The sequence below is a fragment of the Neolamprologus brichardi genome, chromosome 3 (genome assembly GCF_056152115.1).
Source record: "Neolamprologus brichardi isolate AB-2024 chromosome 3, ASM5615211v1, whole genome shotgun sequence".
In the NCBI taxonomy this organism is placed as follows: Eukaryota; Metazoa; Chordata; class Actinopteri; order Cichliformes; family Cichlidae; genus Neolamprologus; species Neolamprologus brichardi.
The window spans coordinates 32,959,235-32,972,669 of record NC_142106.1 but is presented as its reverse complement, the minus strand read 5'-3'; the positions used below and the strand labels follow the sequence as shown (position 1 = coordinate 32,972,669).

The window sequence follows — 13,435 nt, the reverse complement described above, 5'->3', positions numbered from 1 at the left end:
GACTGGTAGCAGTTAGCAGCTAAGCAATTTTATCAGTATTATACAAGTCTAAGTGACCGTACGTGTAACATAAAAAAAAAAAAACAAAAAACAAAAACTAAGGTACATACAAAACAAAGTTTTTGAATGTAGAATCACTTAGTAGTGATAAATACATTTTTTTAATGTATTTGTTTTCAGTTTTTAAGTAACCTACCAAGGATGAAGAGCTTTTTCAGCACTTCCCCTTTAAAACAGCCCACAATCATTGCTTCCAGCTGTATCTTGTGCAGCCAAATCGAATGCCTCTGACCATCAGGACAGATAATGATGATTTCAATCATTCCTAGGAGACGAAGCCTTAATCCTTCCAGGTTCTCCATCTTAAGGTTATGAGAGGTGACAGCTAGTACCTTTGTTAAACAGCGCTTAACACATTTCTTAGATTACATATCATAACAACAGAACAAAAACACAATTTTTTTTAGAAACATGTCACCGGTTTGTGCAACAATTTTTGAAATGCAATGAGCAACTTCAGAGTCAGTTCATGTTTTTATACCCAAATATAAAGTTACGATAAAAATGTAAGATAAAAATTTACACAAAATTAATCATTTTTCCACGTAGTATTAAATTAGTGTTGAGAGTGAAAGGAGACGTGAAATGTGAAGAAAGCTCAAATTAATGATAGACTCCTTCACCCGCCATGAACCTTCCTCACCGTCTGCACAGCTGAACTGGGCTTGATTCCACATTTGGACAGTGGTGCAGAGTCGTGGTCATGTGACTTTCCTTGATCATTCTTTGTGTATCCTAAACACACATAAGACGGGTCAGAGCGGATTTTACTTTGCAGCTTTTAGACTAAAAATAGCTACAATGACATTATAAAAAACTATCTTTCACGCTTTAGAGTGAACCTTAGCAGAGGTTATTGTTGAAAGTAAAGGTGGCCGGCAGCAGTTAGCAGTTATATTGCTATTATACAGGTCCAAGTAACTGTATGTGTAAATTTCATGCGATAGAGAAAAACGTAAACAAAAATATTTAAAAATGTTTGCGCTTCATTACATTTTATACATGTTTTTTTACCTGAAAAAATGCAAAACATGTATTAAAACATTGAATGTAAGCTCACTGAGTACCGATAATTTCATATTTGTTAAGTTAATTAATTAATTTATATTTTTACCTTCGTTTGCGCAGATTTTCAGCACCCTCTTGAGGTCGCTCACGGTCACGTCTGGCAGCTGGTTCATGTGCCGTTTCACCCCCCTCCTCAGACTCACAGGCAATACAGCGGCGGCACACATCACTTTGTTAGGAAGTGAGGCTGCGATCCTTTCAGGTTATCAGTCTGAAGGCAACAGGTTGTGCAAGGTGTGTTACCAATTTTTATAACTTCGCCTGAGGGGCGGGGTTGTCCATTCGTTGTTTCGTTTCAACCGGGAAATAACATTGTAAACATATAAACATGGTATTGATCTGATCTGATCTGATGTTAGTCATTTTGTATAACCATATGAAAAATTTAAACATTTTAACATCCAGTTTGATGCATATTCAGAACACCACAATGAGAAAAACAACACATGAAGCCCATGCACAAACTCAGATAATCCAACCCAGAGTCTCTGATCTGTAGATCGGGTACTTTCCTCAACTTTGGCTACATGATGCAAGGTCACAAAAGTAGTGCAATCAAACCCAAACAGATTTATTTCTAAAATGAATAAATAAACCTCAAATCCCAGTAGCACTAACACGGATTATGTGAAATAAAAGTGTATAAAATAATCAAGAATTCTGATCTGTAGTCACATGACTTCTCATAACTGCTGGGTTGAAATCGAAAGGAAAAAATATCAAAACAAAAAATCTTAGGGGCATTCCCTGGTGTGTGCAGAGGGTAGGTTTAGTGTTTAATGTTTCTTCAAACAGCTGAAAGGATAACTGGTGAAATCCAAATGAAACGAATGGGAAATCAGTTTTCCGAGGAAAACTGAGAGAACAGAGGAAGGAGGGGGAAAGGGAAGGACTGGGAATTCACCATCTTGATTTTTCAAGAGTTAAATAAAGTGTGTCATCTATTTACTGTCTTTAAATTCACTTTCATATAATCGTTCACAAAGGTTCTATCACATCACACCTTTTAATGCTGGCTGGAGGATTTAATAATCTTAATGAAAGTCTCAAAAAGTTTTATATCCCAGACTTCAGGTAATTGTTTTTACTTTTTGCCTTGCATTTACCAGTTTGGTAAGGACTTTTTCTTCGCTCTTCTCAGAGGTGCGAGCCTGAAACACACATAGGCGCGCACGAGAGAGGGAGGAGCATCGCTGCCTACATTCAGCGCAGACAAAAGCAACTCTCAGTCCATTGCAGGATATTCTTCCGTGACCAGAGACAGAACGCCGTGACAGTAAAATCCAAGCCAGATGTTCAACCGGACCACAGGTGTGCCTTCACCTTACCCAGATTTAGGTGTTGCGCCGTTCATCAGCGTGCCACATGTCTATCGCCTGTATCCAGAGATTCCCGCGTACAGAGCGACGATGGCCCCATACCCGGCTCCGCAGCACAGGTAACACTGCGTGCACCTGTTGCTCTGATTCCACGGGCTTTTTTTTTTGTTATTGTTGTAAACTGCGCGATGTGATTGTTCAGTGTCACAGTCTGGCGTTACAGCAGAGGCGGAGCCAGACACTTTATACACCCGTGGCTTAGCCCTAAAGGGTAGTATGCATGTGGGATGGGCGGGGGGGGGGGGGGGGGGCGGTAGAAATGACTGAAAAACATGCTGTGAAGTTGAAGATTTATTAGGCTGTGTTTTGAGTTTTGTTCGAAATAGAATAACTTCATATAAGAAAAAGAATATCACACATGCATGACATATGTGTACTTATATATCTACTTTTTCTACCTTTTCACCATATATCTACTTTTTTAATTAGGCAGCAAGGGAGAACAAAATCAGGGCTATATCAAGGCACGAGGACTAAACCCCAATTCAACCAGACCCAGAACTGATCTGGAATTAAAACAGGACTACAACAGTTCAAAATCAGGTCTACTTAGGACTTAACCAAGAAAGAACTAGAATAAAAACTAGATGATAGTCGCACTGAAAATAGTTATAGACCTGCACTACAGTTATTTTTTTAATTCTACCAAAGTCCACTATTTAGATTCAGAAAAGTTTATTTAACTATTTAGCCTTGTTGTGCTTATCATCAACTTATCATAAACCAGATTTTTACATACTCTCCAGATAAAAACACAAACAGTTTTTTAATTGTAAAAAATCAAATCAGTTTTGGTTGTTATCTCTTGATTTTCCCATGTCAAAGAAACGGGCTCTGTGTTTTGCCTTATATGCATCCACAGGTGTGCCACCAATTTACTTACATGGACTTTACTCCTAAATCAGAAGCTTCTTCAGCTCAGAATGGAATCGTCTGCAGTTTTCTTATTAATTAAAAATAAACTTAGTGTATATGTACTCTTAAATTTGATGACAGTGATACAAAAATAGACAGCTCTGTCTCTCTTTATTCTGACATTTAACTAATTTAAAGGTATTTAAATATTTATTTATCTAAAACAAAAAAGTTTACTCTAAATTGATGTTTAACAGTAAAGACACTTCCCTAAAGTGTATGTAAATATCTTGTTTCAATTGTGAATATACTGCTGTGTATTGAAATTTCTCTTGTTTTGCATAGAAATGTATTGAACAACATACAGCATAATATATAAAATAACAATTACCTGAGTAAGGTAAGGCTGCCCCGGGGCCTCCTCCCGGAAGACCTCACCCAGGAGGCGTCCAGGAGGCATCCTTGTCAGATGCCCGAACCACCTCAGCTGGCTCCTTTCAATGTGGAGGAGCAGCGGCTCTACTCTGAGCCCCTCCCGGATGGCTGAACTTCTCACCCTATCTCTAAGGGAGAGAACAGCCACCCTTCGGGGGAAGCGCATTTCTGCCGCTTGTATCCGGATGTAGATCGACTGGTAAATTGAGAGCTTTGCTTTTACACTCAGCTCCCTCTTCACAACGACGGACCGGTGCAGCGTCCGCATCACTGCAGCTGCAGCACAAATCCGTCTGTCGATCTCCGGCTCCCTTCTCCCATCACTCGCGAACAAGACCCCGAGATACTTGAACTCCTCCACCTGGGGCAGGAACTCATCCCCTACCCGGAGTCGGCACTCCATCCTTTTCCGGCTGAGAACCATGGCCTCAGATTTGGAGGTGCTGATCCTCATTCCCGCTGCTTCACACTCGGCTGCGAACCATTCCAGTGCAAGCTGGAGGCCTTCACCTGATGAAGCCAACAGAACCACATCATCCATGAAAAGCAGAGATGAGATTCTGCAGCCACTGAAGTGAAAGCCCTCTGCCACTTGGCTGCGCCTAGAAATCCTGTTCATAAAAATTATGAACAGAACCGGTGACAAAGGGCAGCCCTGGTGGAGCCCATCACCCACCAGGAACGAGTCCGACTTATTGCCGGCAATGCGAACCAAGCTCTTGCAACGGTTGTATAGGGATCGAATGGCCCGTAGCAATGGGCCAGACACCCCATACTCCTGCAACACCTCCCACAGGACGCCCCGAGGGACACGGTCGAATGCCTTCTCCAAGTCCACAAAACACATGTAGCTTTTGCCCCCTGGTAGGGTCTGCCATGGCAAATTGGTCCTGGGTGAGGGACCAGACAAAGAGCGATTTAGAAGACCCTCATGAACAAAACATCAAGGGAACAGTTTACCCTGCCCGGGATACCGGGGCCCCGCCCTGGAGCCAGGAACCGGGGAGGGTGCCCGAGGGCGAGTGTTTGGTGGCCGGGCCTTAGTCCATGGGGCCTTGCCGGGCACAGCCCGAAAAGGGGACATGGGCCCATGCTCCCGCAGGCCCAACACCTGCAGGAGACGCCATAGGCGTACATTGTGTGCCGGGCGTCGGCCAGGAGCGGAGTGATCCCCGGCTGCCAAGACTGGCAACTGGGAAACACAAAGCCGCTGATCACAAACATCATGTTAAAAAGAAGTATCTGCCTCTAGGAAAAGTGTTCTTCTTTGAAGTCCAACTGGAAGTGTTCATTCTGATCTGTTTGTTTTTGTTTCTCAGTGTGACGCCTTCAAGCGTGCCAACAAAACAGGAGAAGTGTTACAACCCACACGACCCCACACTTACATTTGTAGATGGAGAGGATGATTTGGACTGTAAGTATCATGTGGGCACTTTTCAAAGTGACATCGAACCAATTCAAATCTAAAATATAAATAATGAAAAGAATTTTAAAAAATAGTTTTACGTGTTTTCACACTAACCAGAGTAAAAAAGAATGCATGCGCATTTATTCGTGTGTGACATTGATTTTTTACTTCTGTGTGATTGTTCTCAGTTTTGTATGAAGGCTTCAAATCTCGCAGAGCTAAGATGTCCTGTGGTCACGCTGTGACCCCGACCTCTCTCACCAACTGGTGTCGCAGGTTGTTGGACCAGGTAGGCCACTAAAGGTTGGCTTTGTTAAAATACACAAGCAAACAAATAAAAACAGCATCCGGCAGGGTTGCGTTGATTCTTAACAGGACTATGTTACATCTACGTGAATAAATAAAGAATAATGAAAACAGTGGCCAGTACATCATTGTTTTTTATTGGTGTGACTGTAACGCTTACTGCCATGTAGTGGAGACAGAAAGAAGCTACGCTGACTGAGATCGACACACAGAGCGTTGAACTGCTGTAAATTCATGAACTTCTCTCAGCAGAAACCTGCTGTGCTCTCAAGGAAATAAATAAAACAGTCAGAAATGTTCAGCTTCCGTCTTCTCTATTGTAACTTGTAGCATTTAAATGATTTAAGTTAAATTGCCTCTGCACTAAACCTGTAATACATCAGTGAGGCTTCAGTGTAGCTTTGAATTCCACCTGTTCTGTTACAGCTGTGATAATTTCAGTGTTTCTCTAATGTAAAGAGCATAAATGACTTTCAGACAACATATAGCAACAAAACTCTGTGTTTCATCAAATATTTGTACATATAGCAGGACACTTCTGATGTATGATGAAATATTTCTTAATAATGTAACTTCTTGAAAAAACTCATCAACTTGTTTTGTTTCCGACATGCGAGTCTAATCATTCTCTCACCTCTCCATATTTTAATAAAGGGTAGAAGCAGGTTTGTGTGTGGTGGGTCTGGTTGTAGTGCTGAGTGGACTTTTGCAGAGGTTTGTAAAATGGCTCTTCTGACCCCTGAAGAAATGGAGTACTTTCAAAAAATCATGGAATTCAATGCTGCCAGGCAGACACTTACTACTAAGTTGGTAAGGGTTTCATCAACATGTTATTATATGCTGTGAATTTAGACTTGATAGACATTTTGCTATTTATAAAATGTTGCCCCACCTCTGTCTCCATGTAGTGTCCTGGATGTGGATTCGCTGTGACGAGAGAGAATGGGTCAGATTTGAATGTCCTCTGTAAAGTATGCACAGCAGTAAAAGGACGGCTGTTTGAATTCTGCTGGCAGTGTTTGAGGGAGTGGAAGGGTGCACGGCCTCGGAAAGACCGCTGTGGAAATCGTGGCTGCTGCAACCCATCACTAGAAACACTAAAGAAATGCCCAGATATCACATTCCATGGGTATGACGATGAGTTTGAGTCCGAGTATGAGGATGACGATGAGTTTGATTCTGGAGTCCTTGTTTGTCCCTCGGTCCGTGCCTGTCCTACCTGTGGTTTGCTGTTGGAGCACAGCACGATGGCTTGCCCATCAGTTGATTGCCCTCGATGTAATGTGACATTTTGTTTTGTGTGTCTGAAAAACTCTGGCGAATGTTTGACCAGTTGCATTGCTGCCCCCAGACAGACCTCTATACCTGTGTGGAAGAAGAAATAATGGGAAAGAAACAAGGCTGATAAGTTTTACTTTCTTTTTTTGAGAGTGCCTTTTCTAAATGAATTCACTATGCCATATTTTAAATTCTCTGCTTTGAATAACATCACATAATAAATAAAAATCGTTGTGTTTTATTACTGAGAAATTTACTACCAGATGTGATCTTTACAGTTGTGTCTGAAGTCTAAAGATAAATCTGAAAAATGTTGTTCATTTATAAACTTAGAGTAAGATTAAACATTCTGTGTGCACATTTTGTCCTCTGGTTAGTTACATATGTAACACAGGTTGTTGTCTCTTAATCACACATTTGATTGTATTCCTAGCTACACATTGATAAATTGCTTAGAGAAAATGTTTCTTTTAGTAAAATTTAGTAATGTTTAATCAGTATCAATGTGTAAATGTAAATAAAAACGTATCTCTTGGGAAGAAAAGCCAACAAAACCAACTTCAATAAAATCCTGTGGATTTTTATTTATTCCTTAGGTCCTGCAAGTGAACACTGTCATGTAAAATGTGATCCTTCATTATAGATTATATAAAATGGTCCAAATGAAATATTGACTTAACGGTTAAATTAATACAGTAACTGAGTTAAAATGCAGACATTGTCATTATTGTTAGGTTGCTTATACAGTATCAGTAGGAGAACACTTCATCACTTTGTTCTGCTGAGTTGGGAAATGCAGGAAAATCAGTTTTCTTTATTCTTCATTTGTACAAAAAAATGATAAAGACAATATAAATATATTTAACTCTTAATCTGATTAAAGTTTAGCAGTTTGAAAGTTAATTAATTATATAGTTTCAGTGTGATTCCAGAGGATCAGTATTTTACTCTGTTTAAGTTATTTAAAAGCATTGTTAACTTATTCACATGGATTGCGCTGAAGTAAACATTTTGTAGAAGAACTTCTATTATCCCAAATCCAAGTTATGATATGTGATATTCAAAGGAGCAGCTTCCAGAGCAAAGGAGCAGAAAGGTGTCTCTTTCTCAAGACGATTGAAGTTTACCAGGTTAGCCAAAACATCTGTTCTCCTTGCTCCCAAAGTCCCACTGCTCTGCTCATTTCCTGCTTGGCCACACCTGCTTTGACCTCTTCCTGACGTAGGTGGTGTTCTTCTTTGTAGAGTTGGATGTCTCAAGACCAAGACCGGTCTTGAGACCACTTTTACATGGTCTTGGTCTTGTCTTGGTCTCGCTGTCTCTGTCTTAGTGGTCGGGAGATTTAGGGTCAACAGTATCCACGACACACAACGTAACGTTCGATAATGTGTCGTGCGCAAAAGCATCAGCTCTAAGAGCCGTGCTTAGAAGAGTGCTTTGTAGTGAATCAGAACAATTGACTCCCATTGAGCGAGAGCCGGCTCCTCACTTAATTTCTTTTTGCTGCTCAGCTCTCACACAGTGGCTCAGCTATGCTCCAATCCCTCCATATTGTGGCCAACCACATTCGAGGATATGGGATAATATAATTATGTGAAAAACATAGAGGGTGAGAGACGCGACAGTCAAGTGGAGCGTGCGTCTGTCCTCTCAGTAAGTGAGTGAGACAGTAGACAGCGGTGAAGAGGAGTGCATCGCAAAAACACATAAATATGCCTGACACCTGTAAACGAAGCAGCATCTGGCTGCAGTTTAAAGACTTTTTTGTCTCGGTCTTGGTCTCGTCTCAACTTTGTCTTGGTCTTGACTTGGTCTCGATACCCTCTGGTCTTGGTATTGTCTTGGTCTTGGTTTAGGCGGTCTTGAATACAAGTCTACCTCTTTGCCCCATCACCAGGTTGCTCACCTGGGCCTTTAGTCTCAGATGTCTACTGGAAACTAGAACTGTCCATGTCAGTGTTTGGTATGTAACCAGAACAATGTTTGGTTTGGTTTTTTTGCTTCTTTACATTCCTTTTTTTTTTTTGTGCCAAATGAAGGCTAGGAGTGGATTCATAAGTCCTGTTGTACAAACATTCATATTAAATATTTTCAACACCCAGTTTGACGCACATTTAGAACACTGCAGTGGCAAAATTAACACAATAATCCTCCAAACTCTCCAAATAAAGTAATAACTCCAGGTCATAATGGTAGAAACACAGCGCCACTGGTCAGATCAACGTTGACTGTGTGGTGCAAGTTTACCAAAGAAAAAGTGATAAAAACCCATAAATCATCACATAAATAAATAAACCTGTAGCCTTAGCAGCAATAACATTCTGATTGTATCAAGTAATATCATATGGACTGATCTGCTGTCATATGACTCCTTGTAACTGCTGGAGAGAAACTGAAAGTGAAAAAAACAAAATAAATAAAACAGTCTTGGGGACGTTCCCTGGTGTGTGCAGAGGTCAGTTTCTTTGTTTACTGCTCAAACCTGAGAAGGATAACAGGTGGGATCCAAATGAACAGAGTGCGGATAATTCTGGGAAAAACTGAAAATTTTAATTTGTCCCAAGATGATGTGGTTTCACTATGAAAGCAATAAAAGTTTGACTTCTACAGTTTAGCATGTTGTTGTTTGCAGGGCAACATCTAAATGAATTTTTCCTCTTTTTTTGTGCAGGTAATGAACAGCTTTACTGTGTTGTGAGCGATGCACCTATTACACAGTTTAACCAGTTAAAGAAGTAGCAATATTTTACAGATCCTTTCACACATTTTCACTTTACATCAGGGACTGTAAGGCCACAAAAGCTTCAGCTTCGTCTTTTGGAGAAGGAATTTTCAAAACAAGCTTTTTCATAGCTCAGTCATTTTCCAGGTAATGAAGCTGAGTAGGAAGAAGCTGGGATGAGAATCAGCACCTCCAAGTCTGAGGCCATGGTTCTCAGCTGGAAATGGGTGGAGTGCACATCAGCACATGTGGTCAGGGATGAGCTGCTGCCCCGAGTGGAGGACTTCAAGTATCTCGAGGACTTGTTCATGAGTGATGGGGGACCGGAGCGAGAGACTGACAGGCACTTTAGTGCTTTACTGGTCAAGTGTGGTGAAGAGAGCTGAGTGTAAAAGTGAAGCTGGTGATTTACATGTTAATCTATGTTCTTCCCCTCACCCACGGTCATGAGCTGTGGGTAGTGACTGTGAGAGTTAGACTGTGGATACAAGCCACAGAGTTTCGTCTGAAGGGTTAGGGCTCAGCCTTAGAGATAGAGTGGTATCATGGTTGTTGTTATCGTCATTTTATTAGAATCATGCAATAATAAATGTGGGGAATTCCAGTGGTTTTGTAGATGGGGAAATAAACATGACAGAGGTTTTTAGAGTCTCAGGGGAAATCCTGTGTTTAAAGTACTTTCACTATCACTTTCTCTTCAGACATTTAGAATACATCACATGAGTTACTGTTAAATAATTTGTAAAAGCTGAGCATTACATGGTCAGTTTATGTCATTATTCAGTTCGTGTAACTAATGTTGCACCTTTTAATATTTTACTGAATATGAAAGACTTGCGTGTAACTGTAAAACATATTATTATTATTATTGATATAAACCTGTGGATTTTTCTTCCTTCCTGCCTCGTTAGTCATCATATAATGATCATGTAAAATTTGATTCTTTATAATTCTATTTCTTCATTTACACCTGAGGCATTTCACATCTGAAAAAGATTTCCTGTGTCTTTGTAGTGGAACATAACATGTCACAAAATAATAATCAATTAGATTTAAAATTATAATCCAAGATCATTTGTCAACCAAAATGTTCAAATTAATCTGAAACACAGAAATAATACTCATCACGATGCATGGCAGATCAGTTTAGAAATAATTTATTAAACATGATTTGAAAATTATTTCAAATGTTGCCATTGACATAAAAAACCGGAAACTACTGAACACAGGCTACAGACATCCTTCTTCTATTTATGTACATCATAAAAGGATAATGTTGTGTAAAATAGGAAATTGAAAACAAATTTCTTTTTTCAGCTTTTACCTTGTGGATGTTGCTCTGTGTACTGCTACATTTATTTTCATTTCTTCCTAAAATTATAATATATGAGGTTACACACACACACACACACACACACACACACACACACACACACGTTTAAAATTTATATTCGATATAAAGGTGATATTCTCTTTACTTATTGTTTAAGTCTTGTCTTGGTCTCGATACCCTCTGGTCTTGGTATTGTCTTGGTCTTGGTTTAGGCGGTCTTGAATACAAGTCTACCTCTTTGCCCCATCACCAGGTTGCTCACCTGGGCCTTTAGTCTCAGATGTCTACTGGAAACTAGAACTGTCCATGTCAGTGTTTGGTATGTAACCAGAACAATGTTTGGTTTGGTTTTTTGCTTCTTTACATTCTGGTTTTTGTGCCAAATGAAGGCTAGGAGTGGATTCATAAGTCCTGTTGTACAAACATTCATATTAAATATTTTCAACACCCAGTTTGACGCACATTTAGAACACTGCAGTGGCAAAATTAACACAATAATCCTCCAAACTCTCCAAATAAAGTAATAACTCCAGGTCATAATGGTAGAAACACAGCGCCACTGGTCAGATCAACTTTGACTGTGTGGTGCAAGTTTACCAAAGAAAAAGTGATAAAACCCCATAAATCATCACATAAATAAATAAACCTGTAGCCTTAGCAGCAATAACATTCTGATTGTATCAAGTAATATCATATGGACTGATCTGCTGTCATATGACTCCTTGTAACTGCTGGAGAGAAACTGAAAGTGAAAAAAACAAAATAGATAAAACGATCTTGGGGACGTTCCCTGGTGTGTGCAGAGGTCAGTTTCTTTGTTTACTGCTCAAACCTGAGAAGGATAACAGGTGGGATCCAAATGAACAGAGTGCGGATAATTCTGGGAAAAACTGAAAATTTTAATTTGTCCCAAGATGATGTGGTTTCACTATGAAAGCAATAAAAGTTTGACTTCTACAGTTTAGCATGTTGTTGTTTGCAGGGCAACATCTAAATGAATTTTTCCTCTTTTTTTGTGCAGGTAATGAACAGCTTTACTGTGTTGTGAGCGATGCACCTATTACACAGTTTAACCAGTTAAAGAAGTAGCAATATTTTAAAGATCCTTTCACACATTTTCACTTTACATCAGGGACTGTAAGGCCACAAAAGCTTCAGCTTCGTCTTTTGGAGAAGGAATTTTCAAAACAAGCTTTTTCATAGCTCAGTCATTTTCCAGGTAATGAAGCTGAGTAGGAAGAAGCTGGGATGAGAATCAGTGCCTCCAAGTCTGAGGCCATGGTTCTCAGCTGGAAATGGGTGGAGTGCACATCAGCACATGTGGTTAGGGATGAGCTGCTGCCCCGAGTGGAGGACTTCAAGTATCTCGAGGACTTGTTCATGAGTGATGGGGGACCGGAGCGAGAGACTGACAGGCACTTTAGTGCTTTACTGGTCAAGTGTGGTGAAGAGAGCTGAGTGTAAAAGTGAAGCTGGTGATTTACATGTTAATCTATGTTCTTCCCCTCACCCACGGTCATGAGCTGTGGGTAGTGACTGTGAGAGTTAGACTGTGGATACAAGCCACAGAGTTTCGTCTGAAGGGTTAGGGCTCAGCCTTAGAGATAGAGTGGTATCATGGTTGTTGTTATCGTCATTTTATTAGAATCATGCAATAATAAATGTGGGGAATTCCAGTGGTTTTGTAGATGGGGAAATAAACATGACAGAGGTTTTTAGAGTCTCAGGGGAAATCCTGTGTTTAAAGTACTTTCACTATCACTTTCTCTTCAGACATTTAGAATACATCACATGAGTTACTGTTAAATAATTTGTAAAAGCTGAGCATTACATGGTCAGTTTATGTCATTATTCAGTTCGTGTAACTAATGTTGCACCTTTTAATATTTTACTGAATATGAAAGACTTGCACGTAACTGTAAAACATATTATTATTATTATTGATATAAACCTGTGGATTTTTCTTCCTTCCTGCCTCGTTAGTCATCATATAATGATCATGTAAAATTTGATTCTTTATAATTCTATTTCTTCATTTACACCTGAGGCATTTCACATCTGAAAAAGATTTCCTGTGTCTTTGTAGTGGAACATAACATGTCACAAAATAATAATCAATTAGATTTAAAATTATAATCCAAGATCATTTGTCAACCAAAATGTTCAAATTAATCTGAAACACAGAAATAATACTCATCACGATGCATGGCAGATCAGTTTAGAAATAATTTATTAAACATGATTTGAAAATTATTTCAAATGTTGCCATTGACATAAAAAACCGGAAACTACTGAACACAGGCTACAGACATCCTTCTTCTATTTATGTACATCATAAAAGGTTAATGTTGTGTAAAATAGGAAATTGAAAACAAATTTCTTTTTTCAGCTTTTACCTTGTGGATGTTGCTCTGTGTACTGCTACATTTATTTTCATTTCTTCCTAAAATTATAATATATGAGGTTACACACACACACACACACACACACACACACACACACACACACGTTTAAAATTTATATTCGATATAAAGGTGATATTCTCTTTACTTATTGTTTAAGTGATTCATTTGAGCGAAAAGATCAGAAAT

At 39.5% G+C, this 13,435-nt stretch overlaps 1 protein-coding gene across 1 annotated transcript; it reads left to right on the top strand.

Annotated features, from left to right (window-relative positions):
- Positions 1-2,324: 2,324 nt before the first annotated feature.
- On the top strand, positions 2,325-7,399 carry LOC148104252 (uncharacterized). Its single transcript, XM_087839322.1, has 5 exons — positions 2,325-2,566; positions 5,117-5,211; positions 5,394-5,494; positions 6,166-6,321; positions 6,420-7,399. Exons 1-5 carry the CDS (start codon positions 2,421-2,423, stop codon positions 6,894-6,896), a joined length of 975 nt encoding a protein of 324 aa, XP_087695448.1. The 5' UTR covers positions 2,325-2,420; the 3' UTR covers positions 6,897-7,399.
- Positions 7,400-13,435: the final 6,036 nt, after the last annotated feature.